The 19,136-nt window shown below is 40.2% G+C and overlaps 1 protein-coding gene across 4 annotated transcripts in view; it reads right to left on the bottom strand.

Annotated features, from left to right (window-relative positions):
• PLCB1 (phospholipase C beta 1) overlaps nt 1–19,136 on the bottom strand; it is a 289,951-nt gene that overhangs the window by 139,551 nt on the left and 131,264 nt on the right. For all 4 annotated transcript variants that reach the window (XM_014966416.1, XM_014966418.1, XM_014966417.1 and 1 more), the window contains exons 2-5: nt 15,440–15,580; nt 9,214–9,293; nt 5,657–5,710; nt 5,216–5,291 (exon numbers count right to left, since the gene is read on the bottom strand). In XM_014966416.1, the coding sequence (XP_014821902.1) occupies nt 5,216–5,291; nt 5,657–5,710; nt 9,214–9,293; nt 15,440–15,520 (291 nt within the window). In that variant the 5' untranslated portion in view covers nt 15,521–15,580. The remainder of the gene's footprint in view (nt 1–5,215; nt 5,292–5,656; nt 5,711–9,213; nt 9,294–15,439; nt 15,581–19,136) is intronic.

Genomic DNA, 19,136 nt, shown 5'->3' with positions numbered 1-19,136 from the left:
CAGCAGCAGAAATGTTTCCTTTTCCTTCCTGAAGATACACATTCAAGATACTGCGATTCTGGGCAAGACTCACACAGTGTGGCTTTTCCGTACATCTTCATCCTACATACTCAATGTAACACATTTGGAAATCAGATTTCTTTTACAGAAATTCAAAAAATGCTCTCCTATAAAAGAGCTACCAGCATTTTTTTCTTACATTTTCAAAAATTCAGAACATTTTACATTTAATCTTGCTTCTAGAGGATAGTTTCATTATCCCCATTATACCTGCTGTCTTTTTTCTGAAAAAATAGAATTACTGTTTTCAACTAGAGGAAATTACTGGACTGGATAAGGAAAACAGTCCTTTGCATGAAGCTCAAGAGCCCTCCTCCCACTTGCATGTGCTGGTTTCAAGCTCCAGAGGTTTGCAGGAGCCAGCAAGGGCTGCTTCTTTAGTGGGGCTGGGAAGAAATGAGGACCCCAAAGAAGGTGCAAAGCTTTTTTCAGCACAGAACAGTAGCGGTGTGCTCACTGCTTCTGCCTTGGCATCACTGCACAGAGAAAGGAAAATGGCACAGAAGCTTGTATTTTGTGCAGAGGAAACCTTATAAAGGAACCAAAAAAAAGGAAAACACAAAATGTAAACACTAAAAATCTAATTTTTGAGTTTCCTCCACACAAATTACCTTTATCAAAAGCTATGACAGGTAGTCACCGGGAGCACCATGGGCTGACGTGACACCTCTCCACAGCTCCACAATAATACCCAAATCTGATGCACTGGAGGAGGAAAACTGTAATGTGGTGGTGTGGTTTCGGCACAAAGCCATTTGCTTTTAAACACCATTGAACCTGGTCATCTCAGAAGCAAGCTGCTGATAGAGGAAATCGTTGCTTTTATTTATTCTGCCTGTTTAACACCGTTGCCAAGGGAACCGGAAGCAAAGATTCAAGCCTTTGTTAGACGGAAGGAAACTTTTCCATATTTTTCCTGCTTTAGGTTAAAATGAGTAAATAAATAAATGCCACAGGCGTCACTTTATCTCTTCTTTCATCTACGAAGCCTGCAGAGACCTGAGAGGTTTCTGTACCACGACCATCGTTCAGCATTTCTGTCGCAAGTGCGGACTGAACTAGACCAAATTCATGCTGGGCTGCTTCCCTGCTCCACCTGGGTATCCATCTCAGGCTTCAATGGTCTAAGGTCATCAGCCATTAGGCCCTTGTACCTTTCTTTTTTTGGCAGTAAGTTGCTGCAGGGTGAACTCATTCAAAACTTTCCCAGCCAAAACAACCTCACGCACTTCACTGTGGGATGAGCTCACTGAGCCAGGTAACCCTCCAACAGCAGTACTGCTAAATCCAGGGCAAGGGTGGATGGAGAAGTTTGTAACCTGACGTTGGAGGATGGAAATAGCAACTTTCAGTGACAGCCGTCAGCAACAGAGAACTACGTGTGAAACTGCACCTTTGATAAGTTTGAGCTGCAGTGCTTTCAGCTGAGAGCAGGACTGCTGATACTCGTGTTTTCCTAAGGGCCACGATTGATGAAGCTTGTGAATTTTCTTGTTAAAGCGGGCACCCCACTCTCCTCTGCTTCCTCTCCCTGAGCAGGCTACTGCTCCTCAGCCAGCACCTCTCCTAAGGGCATTTTAGATGTTGATTCTGTAATTACTACAAAATTACAGTCTCCCATTGACCTACTATGTCTTTTCCTTTACAGGGGAGTTGAAGGTACTCAACACTGAACAAAATGTGAGTCTCTTCTCATAACCTGAGATCCAGGCTTTTATTTGCCACTTGATTCAATTAAGAAAATACCTTAGTTTCCCAACACAGATCTACAAAGGCCTATCTGCAAGGAGAATAACCAACACAAGTCTTCAGGCATAAATACAGAATTTTTTAATAACTAATTATTTCCTACCACTAATGTAATCAGTGGGCTACAAAACAGAGATCTAGATGGGAGATGAAAGCCTTGCTGTGAGCATTTGCCACCTCAGGCACAACCTTAGACAACTATATTTGGATTCCAAAATCCTACCTGCCAAAAAGGATTAAAATACACTGCCCCTTTCCTCATCCTGGCCTGAGCCATCCACATTGCAGTGGAACCACCCACACACCTTATGCGCTCATCTCTTTTTTGAGACCCACAAACAAATTAACAAACTTTCTGTACCACATGAGAGCATCCCTCATTTCTGGCTTTGCTGAATATTGGCATTCAATTTTATTCTGTGATTAAGACTCTCTGCTAATTTCAAGCACTGTTGTTTTATGATTTCGCTGGTAATCTGCCTGTTTTACTAACATCTGTATCCATTCTGTTATATATTTGGCAGCATAATAGCTAATTCAGATTGTTTGCACAGACAGGACTCAATAGCTGGTTGGTTTGAGTTAACAGTCAAGCTCAGTGGTGCTTCATTGGGAATCCCTACATTAACTGGAAGGCAGAAACCAGTCTTCACAGCCAAACTAAAATAAAGCTTTTCGACTGAAAAAAACCCTCTTCAAATCATATTTAAGGCAGCTTTGCCTAAAACCAAACCAAACAAAAATACCCAACAACAAGAAAAAACTTGAAACCACCACGATCCAAAAGTAGCCAAGATTTTAAAAGATCATAGGGCAATCAGATGATAAACTCAAAAACTCATTGGCATTTTTTAAAACTGCATTTAAACATTTACATAAACATTCCTCTGGTGTCAGATGTGCTGGATGATGAATGCTGCTGAAAATAAGGCCACACAGAGCTTGGTTCTGCAAGACTTTACACATGCCAGAGCTGAGCCATAAATAAATAAATAAATAGATCAATCCACACTTTGGAAATGTGCTTGTTTTGAACTCCACACTCATGCCTTTACAGTCACGCTCAACTGCGTGGCCAAACCAGGGCTGGAGCGCTCAGTGCTGTAGAGAATCCATCCCTTATTAAGGTCCCTAAACTATTGAAATAAAGAGTTTGGTTTGGGCACTTCTGGTGCTATTTGTCTGCAGCAGGAGGAAGACAATCTTCCAGGCAATGAGAAAGAGAACTCTTCCTCCTCTCACTCTAAATATAGTGCCTACAACACATTGACCCAGGAGGTTTCCTGGCAAACACATACACAGGGACTCTGCTAAAGAGCAGGGCTAGCACATGCTGAACTTTGTACTGGACAGACAGTCCACGCAGTGATACTCTGCCCCAGCTGCATAGCTCAGGCTGCCCTATGCTCAGGTCACTGTGTAAGACAGGTAAGGGACTGTCCCAACCCTGAAGCTATGAATCGGGAAGAAGCTGATAAATGCTGACTTGGCATCCTCTTACACGTGACTGTGAATTTCATTTTGTGTTTTAGGGTCATCCAAAGGTTCCAAGAGCTGCAACAAAACATGTGAAACTCATGGCCAGTGACCCTCATCTCTTCCTTAAAATGAGGGGGTTTTTATGTGAAACCTGGAGAGAAAATCTTTAGAGGGATCTTCATGAGGCATGAATATAAAAAACCAAAAAGCCCAAGCTGTTAATGTCCATAAGAGACTTTCATGAATTCTCTGAATAATTTGGTGTGATTTTGCTGAGCAAGATTCCCTGATATTTATGAAGACATAAATACACTGCTGGAGTCCAATGTTCTTCCAAGGCTCTACGGGAACACCATTTGTCCTGTAGTACAAAGGGGCAGAAAAGCTGGAAGTTGAAGTTAAGAATTTTACTTGTTCAGATAAGCAGGAACACAAAGGAAAAGAGCTGTACTTGAAGAACTGTTTTTCTTCTACTCAATTACCTCTATGAGATTCAGAGTTTCATGCTTCTTAAGCACTTGCCTTCTAAAATATTTTTTCCAAGATGATCAACACAGTTTTCTTTGTTGCATAAAGCATATTTCTCTTTTATCCCAACCAAAGAAAGGATCTACTTTATACTATGAATAATTTTCAAGATGGTATCCCAGCAACAGGTATCCAGCAGTGTGTAGAATTGGCTCTACTTAAATAAATAGCAGAAAAAGGTTGCAGTTTCTTTCAAGGACTCCAGTGACGTTTAGGATTTTTTCCCAAAGATATGTAGTAAACAGAATTAACAAAGCCACTAATTTAAAAAGCAAAGCTTTAGAGATTCTTGCACATCTTATCTTATTTGCTAACAATTAACTGAAACCCCATCTTTAAAATTATTTTTTCCATGTTTCTAACCTCCCAACCTTACTTCAGCTAAGGTTGCTATAATCCTTTATACCTACTTTACAGGCATTCCTTGGAATTTCATGGAGTTAAGCTCCCCAACCTACGAAGGAAGGTCTCATTGGTAAGGGGTATCTGAGGTTTGGCTTGTGAAAATTTGGCTCCATTGTTCTGCTGGAGCTGTGGGAATTGGCTGTACGAAGAAATCATTTGGAAAGCAAAGGTTGAGCAAACACCACAGCACAGTTTTCTACAAGAGCGAGGGATTAGGAGATGCAGGCACTCCTCTGTTGCAGACAAGTTCTGCCCCACCTCTTAGACCTCCAAACATAGGAATTACTCTGCAAGAAGCTTCTTGGAGGAGAATCTCCACCTGGGAGGAAAGACTAAGGACTCCAGCAGTAACTAGAATTACCCACTTGAGCTTATTCCTCTTGAAAAAGCCTTCCTGAGGGTGAGGTACCATCCTGCACATGCTCCAGGTTGAGAAGAGCCCCTGGTTTAGCAGCATACAATGGCTGCATCCACACAGCATTAAGAGCTTAGAAACTATAGCATTTCAACATTTCCCCATACACCTTTTAGATAAGTTATAGTGAGTTTAAATTGTCATTTAACTCAAGCTACAGATATCTTTTTTTATTTTTTGTGAGAAGGAAACAGATTACACTATTAGCTACACCTTGAGCTAATGCTGCTCTGAAATCATGCCTTGACTACTGTGCAACAGTCACCGACTCTTAAAATACTCTCACAGTATTTCTCCAAGATGTCACACGCCCCCCTGCCCTTTCCTTTAATCCATTTGCACTTCTTCCAGGCACTCCTGGTCCCTACACAGTTTCAAATCAAAGGTACTCAGATTTGCAGATGGGTATCAGGAACTTTCATGTGGGAAAAAAAGATGTGCTGCTGCAGACCTATTCAGCAGCAAAGACAGAGCACCATGATCAACCCTGAACAAATTGTCCTCGACTCAACAGAGATTAAACACCACCGAAGACAAGCAACATTTTGTAAGGGACAGGAAAAAATTTCAGATGCTTACCCTGGAAGACGGAAGGTTACAAGCTTCTAACGCGGTCTCTACCCGTTTTCTGTCAGCAGAAAACAAGCGGTATATGCTGCAAAAACAAAGACAAACCAGAGGAAGTTGGCTTAAAGACATGCCTTGATGGCCCATGTGGCTTCAAGACTGAGTATCATTTCCCAGTCTATCGCATATTTAGCTATTTATTTCCATTTGGCTGGGTGCTCGGGAACACAAGCCAGTTTAAAGGTGCCTACAACAAGTTTAACTCTACCCCATGCACGCCCCTATTACAGCAGAAAGTTATTTGAAAAAGTCATCGCTGCTCTCTTCATATTACCCCAGCAACACGCAATTTGAATACTTTTATTGTCACAACATGTCTCTGACATCTCAAACTTATGTTTCACACTAAAGGTCAGAGGGGACTACCAGGTAAGGAAGGGGAACAGAACTTACTTCTTCAGAGGAATGCGCCCTTCTGGAGTCACCTGCAGCTTAAGTTTTGTGTAACTGTGGAAAGAAAAGCATCCTGTTTTATTTTTACAGCATTTTCAAGTACTTCTCCACCAACTTTACAGCTCAGTGCCACTGTTCTGATCACGTGGCAAGTTCCACTCACCTCTTTTGCACAATATGAAAACCTGTTGGGATACCATAACCAGTAAATTACCTTTTCCATCAACAGTAATGCACCCGCAGTGTCAAATACTGTCTGTCATGCTACAGGACATTGCAAATACCATTAATACACAAACTTATCATCCTCCCAAGCTCCCTGTCACCCAGGCTGTCTGCCAGTCTATCAGCAGATTGAATTGTGGCACATAGGCTACACTATTTGCCTGGAAAGATGACTGCACTCCCCTCCTCTTCCAGAGGTTGAAAAATTCCCTGGATGTTGTACGCCAACATCCCTGCCTCCCTAAGCCCTCCCCATCACAGATCTGTGAAGGTTTCTCCATTTGACCCTAAATGTTGTCACTCCTCAGCTGGTAGTAAGTCAATTGGCTGGACACTGAAATGTCTCTGCACCAGCAAGAGTGTCAGTACATTTAGCAGCCCTCAGCAAGCCCAAGACATTTCCCGTGTGAAGCAATATAAAAATTACACGCTGAAACCATCTTACAGGAAGGTAATTATCCAGCTTTTGAACCGAGTATTTAGAGCATCTCAGTATCTCAGGACCTGTGACTTCTCTCCCGTGCTCATTAAGGCAGCAGGATGAGGATGTATCTTTGTCCAAACTTTTCAACACACTGATTCAAAGCCCACTGAAACAGGAGTCACCCAGTAGCTTTAATGAGAAGCAGTTGTGTGTACAGCTGCTATCTGATGATCCTCCTGGTGTGCGAGGACCACTGGTTACCAGCATAATATCAACCAGTAGCAGCCTGCAAAGAGCACAACTTTTTGAGTGCTTCATCTCTTCCACTTGAATATAATTAAAACTATAAATGAGTTTTGCTGTAATATGATCTGGTGAAAAATGTGGCAAGACTTAAGTATTTCAGAGGATTTTTTGTTGTTAAAAAAACGCCACTTTTTCACTTTACCCACTGGCCTACCAAAAGAAAAAGAAACTGCCTGGTTCTAATAAACTTTCCTTTTCTTCCCAACCCAAAATGCCATTAGCAACCGCTTCAAAAACAAAGTGCGTGCTAATACCCCTAACCAGGACAGGAACACTTCCATGAATCCTTGTCTCCTCATATGCATCTTCTGGAAACTGAAATCTCTTGTGCTACTGTGTTGCCAAACAAAAATATTATCCCCTCTGCCCCATCTCCCAGCATTGAACTAGATTAAAAAGAAGAAGTCACGGTGGTTAGTAAAAAAGTTTTTTTGAAACTTCTGAGTACATTCTAGTCACGTTTAATGTTTTCCTCTAAAGCCAAGAAAGCCAGAAATAAAATAAAATGGCAAAAAAAAAAGAAAAAAGAATTCTGACCTTCAGTTAAAGCAAACTAGAAATGTGTGTCTGAAGAACAGTCAACCCCCATCAGTACTTGCCACCTTGTTTTCCTTCCAAACTCTTTGTTACACGTGGGACACTATTTTTTCCCCTGCAGCCATTATCTATCCATCTAAGAAAACGAAGCATGTTATTCCTGTTAAAAAGCCTGTTAGGAGATAATCCCATGGGTGGCAGCCGAGCGGACTCGTTTCAGTAGTGCCGTGTTGATTCCAAGAATGACAAGCACCGGACGTAGCGCTGACCTGAGGTTTCCACAGCACAGCCACCCTTCGCTCATTACTGTACTGGTCAGTATTTCAGTATTAATGTACTCCAGCATCTATTTTTGCACCCCAACAGAAAAATACACTGCATTGTTACAACAGAGGAATGAGCAGTTTATAGCCAAAAGGGCAGCTTTTATTAAAGCACCCCTCCTCCCAAATGAACCCTATTTTTCTCATCTGACCAAACTACAGGAGAGCTGCTCAAGCTGTTTATTATTGTACTTCCAACACTGTAAGGGACTGAATGCCACAAAGAAAAAACCTAATTCTGCTCTACTGCAAATTTGCTTTTCTATTTCAATAAAAGTGTTCGTATAGGACTGCAACCATAACAGGGAAATATTTTTCATCTTTGAAGTCTAGGATTTCTTTAGTGACTCTGATTTGGTATTTGTGCAGAGGACCCAGGAAACCCTACAGTTCCCAAGTGATTTATTAATTAGTGGAAAAAGAAAGAGACACAGAAATGCCATGCTTGCCTGCTACTGAATCTACGCAATGTGTCCAGTGACTTTATCTTTTGTTAACGTAACTTGAACAACCTCCAAAAATTTGCTCCAAATTAGACTGGCTCTACTATACTGTGTGATAACACGTTCCTCCTGTGAATCTGATAGGAAAATGGCCATTGGGTACAGCCACAATGCTCCCCATCACAGTACGGTGCATGGACATAGTAACATCAAAACACTCCTCTAACTCGTCTACAGCCTGTGGGGCTGAGGGAAGACTTCAGCTGCACCACACTGAATGCTATGAGAAGGAAACACACCCAACTGCCCTCCCCAGAACAGGCACCTATGAATATGTAGATGGCATTAAACTTAAGCAGTCGGGGACCTCCTGACTATGAGCACATTTAATGAAATTAGGCATGCACAACATTAGAAAGTCCAGAAAAAGGGTGGGTTAACTTGCTTCTTGGAGGAGGCAAGTTTTAGAAACTTAAGCTCCGGCTTGGTATTTAGCTGGACTGAGCAGAAATGAAAATATATTTGGGAGAGTCACAACGCTGAATTTAATCAGCCAACTCGTAGGCTGGGGAAGGAGATCTTCCCTTTTAGAACCTGAAAAAGCCAGAAAACACCCCGATTCATTAGTGTATCACTGTCTGCTAGGCTTTGCCACGCTGTTCTCAATGCTATTCACTTATGCAAGACTCCCTCAGCATGTGCACTTTTCAACTGTGCATCCAGTTGAGAATCGCTAATCTCAGGTTCGCTTCGCTTTCCTTTTGGAGGTGTGTTTTTACACCCCAAACGTTCCCAGGAACAGCTTTTCTACGTTGTTGACAGCGATGCAGAACGGACGCAGCGTGCAAAGCAACCTGGGTGAATGGATTCACAGCTTCCCTCTGGATCTTGTGAGAACTAGAGATTGCAGAGAGATGAGGCTGAGGGAAAATGGACTTCCTGCATTTCTCATTTTGTGATCGATAACAGAAAAAAGGGAAAATAAACCTGAAGCAAGTCAGTTCAGAATATTCTTTCATTTTAAATTGAGAGCTTCAGACTACAGCTGAAGCTACTACTTTGGCATACATGGCATTTAATTCTGATTTTTGCTACAAGAAGAACCCTAACAAGATTTTTTGTTTAAATGACGTTTAGATAACAGCCTTTTTAAAACCATGAGAAAGGACAGCCTGTGTTTACAAAAGTGACAGCTCATCAAAGCAGAAACAATAGATGACAATATGACTAACAAGAAAAGAGGAAAATGACGCAGAGAAAAGAGCAACACCCACAGAATTAAATAGGACGGCCACTTACGCTTTTTCCAGAAAGGCATCCCTTGACATGTTCTGTGCCAACAAATTTGTTGCCAAACTGAACACTTCATCTGACCATTCCTATAGAGAGAAAATGTGATTAAATGAGGCCTCGTTTAGATGTTTACTTCCACAATGCAAAATATTTTCGAAAATTGTATTGTTAGTAAAAGGGGCCAAATTTAAGTCTGAACTTGATTTTTCCAATTACAGTTTCCTTTCTTGTCTGTGAGACCTGATTTTCTCATGCTACAAAAAAGGAAGACTGTTACAAATATTTTTTTTTAATGATACCTTATTCCACTAAATTGAAAAAACCCCAACCATGTGTATAAATGTCTGATGCAAAACATATTCAAGTTCCTGTAAAATGTGCAATTCTAGAAAAACAGTCTAGAAAAAAAGTCTAGAAAAACACATTTTCTTGTGTCTTGAACACTGTCCTGTTTTACACACAAAGGATTAAAAAGGGAGCTTTTATATCACCATTCTCCTAAATGAAGCCGAAATGGGCGCGGAGCCCTCTGAAGCCAGACGGACAGACTGGGCAGGGTGGAATACAGACCACACCACAGTGTCTCCTCTTGGACAGGTTATGGGAGACCCTGCATCACTCCTCAGATCATGAAGTAATTCAGATAACAAATATCATGCCTTATCTTTTATGGCAGATACTGAATTAAGAACTGTATCTAAGATCTTACCAGCCAAAATAAGAAACATACTTAAAAAATCAAACCAGGAGAAATATGTAAGAATAAATTTAAATTATTCTGATATATTGGGAAGAAGTTGTAACTCCAAAAGGAAAAGCTTCTCTTTTCCTTTCCATAGATCCTTACACTGTGGTCCTATCCCTTGTGAAATTATTTTTCCCCTCTTGCTATCCTGACCTAGAGAAAAAATGTTCTCCACCTGCTCAAGGGTCACCTCCCTTCTCCACCTGCAGGCACTGCTCTTCCCATGGCTCTGCCTCCATTTTTCTCTGTTTTCCTGACTGATTTTTTTTCTCATTTCTATGTATGTTGCTGAAGTCCTTCCCTTAGGTCTCTGCCCTCTCCTGGGTTCCCAGCAAGGCTGATCCATGAACAATCTGAGGTTTAGGCTCTCACTGCTCATCCTGTTGCTCTTCTCCCTTGCAGGTGTCTCCTGAAGCTTTTCATCAATAGCTTCAGTGCATTTTTCCTTGCCAACTTGGTGCTTATTTACAATCTTTAGTTGAAATACTTTTTAAGCACAACTATGGTTTTGGATTGGCTTTGTTTCAGCCCTGTGAAAGAAAGGAACAAAAATAAACAATGCCTTTGTAAACAGTGTGATTTTTATTTTTTTTACTTGATGAAGTTTTCTGGGTTTTCTTTGAAACTAAAATTGAGTTTCCTTTCATATCAGTCCAGATCCAAAATTCCCATCACCGCACACCCTCCCAGATGCATACTCTTTGGGAGGTATTCCCTCTCCTTGGTTCTTCTTTTTCTTGAGGAAAAACATAAAAAAAAGGTGACTGCATTCTGACAAAAACTGATGATGATGAAAAGTGTCATTGACTTCCAATGAAAGTAATGTTGCTACGTCACTTTGGAGCTTATAAGCTTGTTTTACCTAAAAACCTCAAATTTCCGCCTGCCTAGGTGAGCGATTTGTGAGGTTCAGTAATTACCACTTTTTTCTATTTTTTAATGTTCTAAAATTTGTTCCCTAAAGTTATCGGATCTTCTTCCTGAAAGTAGTGTCACACAGCTGCTCCCTACAATGAAGAGCTAAAGCTACCTGTATGCCTACTGTTACGAGGGCCTTTGATACCCTTCAGCAAGCAGAGCCTTAACTCTGCCCCATTTACAACCTCACCCCTGAGCAGCTGAGACAACACGTCTCCCTGGGACTGGTATTTCTGGCAGAGAAACCTTCCTCCCTCAGACACAGACTTGTTGTTCTGGAGGTAAACCACTGTTGCTAAGATAGTCCTCTCCCCTCCACCTCTTGTGACCACTTCCTTTTTTTTTTTCTCTTTACTTGTTTTTCCTTCTTAGGTCCAATTTGAAAAAAAACAGGGTATGAGAAAGAAAAAGAGGAGGAGTCGGGTTCGTTAGCAACACCACTGCTTTGCTGTGACTCTTGGAACAGAAAGTGTATTAAGTGCAGCATCTTTTTTTCTTCTTGGCAACTCATTTTTCCGGGCTCAAAATAGGCTCATCTTGTAAACACTGCTTTGTTTAGGCACTAATAATAGCAGTTAAAACTTCTCCCTATGACATTAATGGCTGCAAAGATTAATGGCAACATAAAATATTATTTAGAAATTGAAAATATGTTGGCTTTTAACACATCTTGATAGATTTTGTTTTGATCTCACTGATTCTGCTGGGCTTAAAACTGAATTATTTTGTAGAAAACAGAAGTAGGGCACTTCAGGAGTATCCCACATCCCCGCTCTTCCTTCTCTTTGAGTACTTGTTGCCAGGAATGTAAGTGGAACTCAGTTATTACGTGCCTGTCACAAGCATTATTTATATAAACAGTCTTGCCATGTACATTTGCTAGCTTTTCCTGGCTCTTCAACTGATCACACTGCTCTTGCCAAACATTCCAAGGGCTACCTGCAGGCTGAGCCCTTTCTAACGATGCAGGTGCCAACTCAACAAGTCACAAGTAATACTTGCTCATCACTTCTCCCATTTTAGGGTCTTCATTCCAGCCACCACAGAGCTGCAGCCAAAAAACCAAGATCAGAAAATATGCCAAGGATCACATCATCTTTCCAGTCACTGATCTGAACCCTCAGCAGGAGGGGAAGCAACAGCCCTGAGCATAGACCCGAAGAAATAAAGGAGATGCTTTGGACTGACTTCGATGGGCTTGCATCAAGCTGTGAGCCAAGATGTGTCTTGTCACTTTAGCTACCAAATGGCTCTGTTTCCTTGGTTTTGCTGCATGGTACAGAGTAAAGCCCATACTCTAACTCCCTGCATGATGCACTCTGCAGCCCTCTTTACCAAGCGGCAGCGATTCCAGAAGGCAGCGCTGGGTGAGAGCGCTCCGCAGGGTAGAAAGCTGTTATGTGTAGAAAGAAAACAGCCTACTGCAGGAAGGTTATAACAGCCTCTGAATCACTGCGGTAGCTGGAGACTCCTGTACAGATGCAATACAAAAGGAAAATATAAATCTGGGCATTTTGAAACAGGACTGTCCTACTGCCAACAAACTGTTTGCAGACTGGAAGTCTCTGATCCTGTTTGGTAGCAGAAGAACCCAGCCTTCCCATTCAATTCCAAGCAAGTTGTATCCATCATGATAAGAGCTCCTCAAACTTGATCTCCTCTTAGTTACTTCCTGTTACACTAATTTATATTTATATCACTCCTGTGAACCTTACTAACAAATTATTTAGCTGTTCTGTGCTTTGGCAGGTAGCATATAAGCAGCAGTTCATTTGGAAAACTGTTGTTCAGTGAAGTAATTTCTACCCTCTATTACATGAATCAGGATACATACTGTAAGACATCTATCTCAACAGAAGAGATGAGACTTTTTTCATAAGAAAAGACAGCACACATTCTTGAAAACACTTCCTTCAAATCAGAATTGACTATGTGTGAAGGCAATGTTTCTCGCACATTTGTTTTTGATGGGAGGTTAACAAAGCAAGCTGCTGAAATTCTACACTTTCAGCATCCTAATGAATTTTGTTTTAAAAATATATCAAACGGACACCAAATTTGTCTGGTTTTAACATTTTGTTATAGTGATCAATCTCTTAAATATGCCTAAGAAGCTGGAAAAATAAAGATGTATGCTGAAAAGCATAGTATAGCATGACTTGTGAATCATCTTTGATTACATCATTTTACTTCCAGAGGAATTCATCAACTCTTAGTCATGGATCTCATCCAAAGCTCATGGAACTGAGGGGAAACAGAGTTCCTCAGGCTCTGGATAGGGGTCTGTATGGCCAAGATGGACCAGTGTGGTGAGAACAGAGACAGGCACAAAAGGGAGCAAGAGGAAAGAGAAGGGAAAGATGGGACATTCATTTCTGAAGTTACCAGACTTGGGAAGAGAATGAAATACTGTAGAGGAGACACAGAGGCTCACATGTTGAACTTCATGTTGGGAACAGAGTTGGAGAAAAAGGAGCATCTGCTCAGAATGAAATTTAAGAATAAACTACTTTATCCTGGCTTCTGCAGTGATATGTTGGTGGATGCTCACAAATCCCATCCCAAGACAAGACACACCCGTCTGAGAATAAGCAAACGCTCCTTCTCCTCAAGATGTGTCTAGCAATCTGCCCTTTAGACCATGAGCCAGTGAATTCCAAGCTGCATTCTTTGAACAAACCAGTCCCTTGGTGCCCTTCAGCTCATCACCTTAAACATCAGTTAATTTCTCCTGGAGGAAACGCTACATCGCAACTACATCACCATTTCTAGCTCTGGAAGATATGTTAAATACATTCAACAGTTATAAAACTCTGTTCACACTGAAACAATCAGGATATTTAAAATTATTTCAAAGTAAGCACAGCTAATCTGCAGTGCTTTCAAAATCCCATCCCCAGACTACAGTCCTAGATTGATAAAACATGAATTTATTTGGTCTACCCATTTACAAGTAACAAGGAAGACTCAGATTAGTTACTCAGATCATAGCAGATACTCAGGATTTAGCGCAGCCAAGCTTTTCTAAAACATTATTTTATCTACAGTATTTTTAAGGTTCCATTACCAAACTGAAAATGGCCCTAAACCACTAATTTCTGTACTGTTTTAGCAAACAGATTATGGTTCACTGATTTTTGGCTAGACAGGAAAGATAAAAAGGACATATGCTTCTGATTTAAGCGATTTTCCCTCTTTCTTGGTAAAGGCTAACACTTTTTGCTGGTAAAGCTTTACCTTACTTTTTCATTTTCCACATATGCTCAGGTGGTTTTTTTCCCTGAAGACTTGTTTCATTTGCTGTCACTTTTGTGGTGTTAAGATCTCTTAACAACTCCTGTAGAATATAGCCGTGTGTTTTCAAGTCCGAGGACAGCACTTCCCACTCAGCAGTTCATGGACCACCACAAACTCATTTTGTTTCTATTCTTTCACATCAAAGAAACAGTGGAAGTTGTGTTTTTGCCAAGTTAACCAATTGGCTAATGAAGATTAGCAGAGACAGAAAGCTGGCAAGCAAAAATATATCCTCCTAGCTTAAGGCTTTCATCCTATGACCTTTTTTCATCCTTGCTGCCTGTGAGGTGTCAAAATAACTCCTTACTGTTGTTAAATAACAGCAATCTACAGAGAAACTACCTTCTCAGCACAATCTAGTGGACTCAAGGATGCAAACCATATGAAAGTGTGTTCTGTGTGTGGTTATCTGGAGGCTGTCATCAGTCTATCTACATGAATGGACGTGGAAAGAGGCGTAGCCTTTGAATGTCAATTCAGAATAGATAAATCAAAGAGCTCCCACTTCAGTGAAATCAACTGAGTCATAGAGAAGGTGGAAGAAGGGAGAAAATAAACGAGCACTAAATTCAATCATAATTGTCACACACAACTGTGTTTGATGTGGTGTGTTGGACCGTAATGAAGGGACTGTGTACATGCATTGTAAAAAATACTTTGCTAAGGTATGACATTGACTCCACAGTTCTTATCAAGGGCTATCAGCAGACAAAATGCAGTGCTTGAAATTTAACCTTTGAACATAAGCAAAACCACCGATGTAAGTTAAATTCGGTGTCTGCTTGCTGCCATACTTGAGTATACAAGGTAGCACTGTAAATTCCTACTTGGATATAGGCCAACCTTAAAAAGCCAACCATTTACAAACAGTTTTACAACCATTCTACAAACCTTGATCCATAATTCTCACACGCTTAGAACAAGTATAAAAGGGTGATAACTACTGAAAGATATTGATATGTTTTTGGAGACTCACAGTATACTAACTTACAGCTGAGTGAAAATTTGCATGTACCATTATTTTCACAGGGCTTATTTGGGCTTTACAAGCAATGTTCTGAAGATGAGCACAGAACAGGGGGCATAAACTTTGCTGAATAAACTTCCTGAAAAAGATCATTGCACATTTCCTCTTGGGTAGTGAGTGGCACTGCTCTATAACAGAACTGAGCTTCATTTCACACCAATCTCCACTTTAATTTCATTTATCTGTACCTCAAAAGAGGACTTCGAAAGCATTAATCTTATATGACACAGATGAATGTATATTACCTTTGCTATATCCTCTTGGAATGCCACCAAGTTCAAGTACGATATATTGACCAGGTCTGTACCATAGACAACAGTTATCATTCGATTTTCCAGTCGGCCTCCTATGTTCCCAGCATCCAACAGTTCACGCAGTTTTGGATCCTGCAGATAAATACATTACAAAATAGTTAAAAATCTTTTGCAGACGTTTACACTAAAATAGGTGAATATTTTTTACAAATACTTCAATTTTGAAAACTTGCGTTATTTTGAACATTTTAAACATGATGGAACCAGGTTCTGATCCAGTTAATTATTTATTAAAATATTTAAAGTTCTTAATCCAGGATAAAAAGAAAATCACTCCTGTAAATCCTTCAAAGCCTCTGAGCTCTGTATTGGTACAGTACAGACTAAAAGCTGTCCAGTTGATGGCTGCCCATTCCTCTTCTCAGCTGTTTTGTCTCATAAGATAAGCATATGTTAACTGGTTTGCTCGTCAAAATAACACAATCTGTCCAAAGGCTACTGGCCTCAGACTCTTTATAATTTCAATGGATCTTAGATAAAGCTCAAAAATAAGGACTTAGTTTTGCCTAAGGAATTGAGAAGACTGGAATCAACTGTCTTAAACACCATGAAATGAATAATGTTTAATGGTGATGCCCTCCTCTTTCTTCTTCATGTCCAAAAGGCCACGTATTATTTAAATTGTGAAATATGTTCCATTTGTATTTTAGTCTTTTTTTCAGGTTTATATCCACTATAGAAATTACTACTAACATTTCTGTGAATGAAAGATATATTCAATGATTTTTACCCGCTAATAATAGCCGGAACCTCAGCTTCATTGGTAGCACAAGCATGCGAGGAACAATTTCAGGTGATTTTGCAACTCTCAGTGCTTTTCAAACTGAGAAAACTGCTTGGTCCTTGGCCTCAAGATGAAGTTTACAAAGGCAAAGACAGATGAAAAGAAGCCCTGCATTGCTGAATTCAACCTACTGAATAGGGCCAGCATAATTTGAAAGTGCAGGTTTCCTAAAAGGCAAGATTTTTCAGTCTGGTACAAATACCAAAAGATGGCCAGCAAATAGTATCACTGTGGGATTCTGTGTAGAGATCAAACGATTTCAAAACTGACGCAAATATATACTGCAGTTCATATTTCACTCTCACGCGAACCTCTTCCCCCCACCCGTCTGCACGTGTTTATGGTACTTCTTAACATTTAATAACTTTTGAATAAGAATCTAAATCTCCACCAACCAATACAAATTAAATTTAGTGTAACAGGATGATAAGCTTAAGATGATGAAAAGGGCTATTTTTCACGGATCTTACAGGAAATCCTATATAGACAAGACCTTAGTCTAAAAGGCATCTCCTCACTAGTATCGTATCTGTTTGTAGGCAAGGGAGCTACGCATGTATTGCCAAATACCTCACAAGGTTTAGGAGAGCATTTTGAAGTACGGAGTATGAACTGGAAAGAAACTACAAGGCTGTCTATCATAAAATGCTGAGCCTCATGAAATACTGGGTATGATGGCAATTATAATTTCAATGGATCTTAGATAAAGCTCAAAAATAAGGACTTAGTTTTGCCTAAGGAATTGAGAAGACTGGAATCAACTGTCTTAAACACCATGAAATGAATAATGTTTAATGGTGATGCCCTCCTCTTTCTTCTTCATGTCCAAAAGGCCACGTATTATTTAAATTGTGAAATATGTTCCATTTGTATTTTAGTCTTTTTTTCAGGTTTATATCCACTATAGAAATTACTACTAACATTTCTGTGAATGAAAGATATATTCAATGATTTTTACCCGCTAATAATAGCCGGAACCTCAGCTTCATTGGTAGCACAAGCATGCGAGGAACAATTTCAGGTGATTTTGCAACTCTCAGTGCTTTTCAAACTGAGAAAACTGCTTGGTCCTTGGCCTCAAGATGAAGTTTACAAAGGCAAAGACAGATGAAAAGAAGCCCTGCATTGCTGAATTCAACCTACTGAATAGGGCCAGCATAATTTGAAAGTGCAGGTTTCCTAAAAGGCAAGATTTTTCAGTCTGGTACAAATACCAAAAGATGGCCAGCAAATAGTATCACTGTGGGATTCTGTGTAGAGATCAAACGATTTCAAAACTGACGCAAATATATACTGCAGTTCATATTTCACTCTCACGCGAACCTCTTCCCCCCACCCGTCTGCACGTGTTTATGGTACTTCTTAACATTTAATAACTTTTGAATAAGAATCTAAATCTCCACCAACCAATACAAATTAAATTTAGTGTAACAGGATGATAAGCTTAAGATGATGAAAAGGGCTATTTTTCACGGATCTTACAGGAAATCCTATATAGACAAGACCTTAGTCTAAAAGGCATCTCCTCACTAGTATCGTATCTGTTTGTAGGCAAGGGAGCTACGCATGTATTGCCAAATACCTCACAAGGTTTAGGAGAGCATTTTGAAGTACGGAGTATGAACTGGAAAGAAACTACAAGGCTGTCTATCATAAAATGCTGAGCCTCATGAAATACTGGGTATGATGGCAAGTAAAGGTCCCTTCCAACCTAGGCGATTCTGTGATTCTGTGTTGCAGGAAAACAGACAGAGTAATCCTATTTGAGGGTTCTGTAAAGAAGGAATATGATTGTGCTCCGAGACAAAGATTTCATGGGTAAACAAGTTAATGACAGGCTTTCACATAAGAGAAAAACAGAAGAGGGATATAAAAACAGTAGCTGCATTCCAGGGATGGGAATTTGAAGGAGAAAGACAAAGAAATTGTGTTAATTTACATCTAGGAGAAAAGCTAAAGAAATGCCCTGAAGATGCTAAGTTAGTGATGGTGTATTACTAGATGGGTTACTTTCTCTTTTATTTACAGGCGGAATGTTACAAAGTGCTGTTTAATTTCTCTGGGAGATGAGAACTCATCTGCTTTTTACTCTCTACCATCTCAAATCCAAAATCAGACTGATAAATGCTTCTGCTGAAGGGCCTGTCTGGGAAAAGAATCATTCTGAACTCAAACTGAACAGGATTGTCTATCTGGTTCTGTTCTCTTTCACGTATTTGTCATTCCTTTCTTCTTTAACCTGTGTGAACCTACTGCTTATGTTTTCACTCTTGGTGATGAAATGCAATCATATCAACAAAAGAAGAAAGAAGGTAACCTTCTTCCTTCATATTTAGAGTCAACTACAGAAGTCTCTATGATGGATCATACTCCAGTTAGACTAAGATATGCGTCTCACAAAATAAAAAGGAAACATATTTGATATGGGATGTTTTTCCAAAGCAAATTCACCAAAAGAGATGTTATCTGGGACTGGATCAGTAAGGTTTTTAGAAGTGCAGAGTAAGTGGCCAATCAGGCTATGAGAGTAGGAACTTGGTCTTCGAAATCATAGGATTTTTCTCCGGGTTTTAAAGGCAAGCAATTAGACAGACCATCCTCTTTGGGTTCCTGGGTTTGAAGGAGTAAAATGTTGAGTTCATCCATTCTGTTACAGACTTGTTTAAAAGTTTGATGCACACAGTCCCTGACAGCAATCCATTATCTGGGCGCCATCCAGCACCTATCAATAAAGGGCATACACTGCATATCCTGGGCTATCTCAGCAGAACCTGCAATGTGCTCCACAGACTTAAAATAGAGATTTTCATTAGAAGTTCAGTTGAAGAGAATAATTTTGATACT

Source organism: Calidris pugnax, unplaced genomic scaffold, assembly GCF_001431845.1.
Source record: "Calidris pugnax isolate Ruff unplaced genomic scaffold, ASM143184v1 scaffold31, whole genome shotgun sequence".
Taxonomy (NCBI): domain Eukaryota; kingdom Metazoa; phylum Chordata; class Aves; order Charadriiformes; family Scolopacidae; genus Calidris; species Calidris pugnax.
The sequence above is the reverse complement of the archived record's forward strand: the minus strand, read 5'-3'. Positions and strand labels throughout refer to the sequence as shown.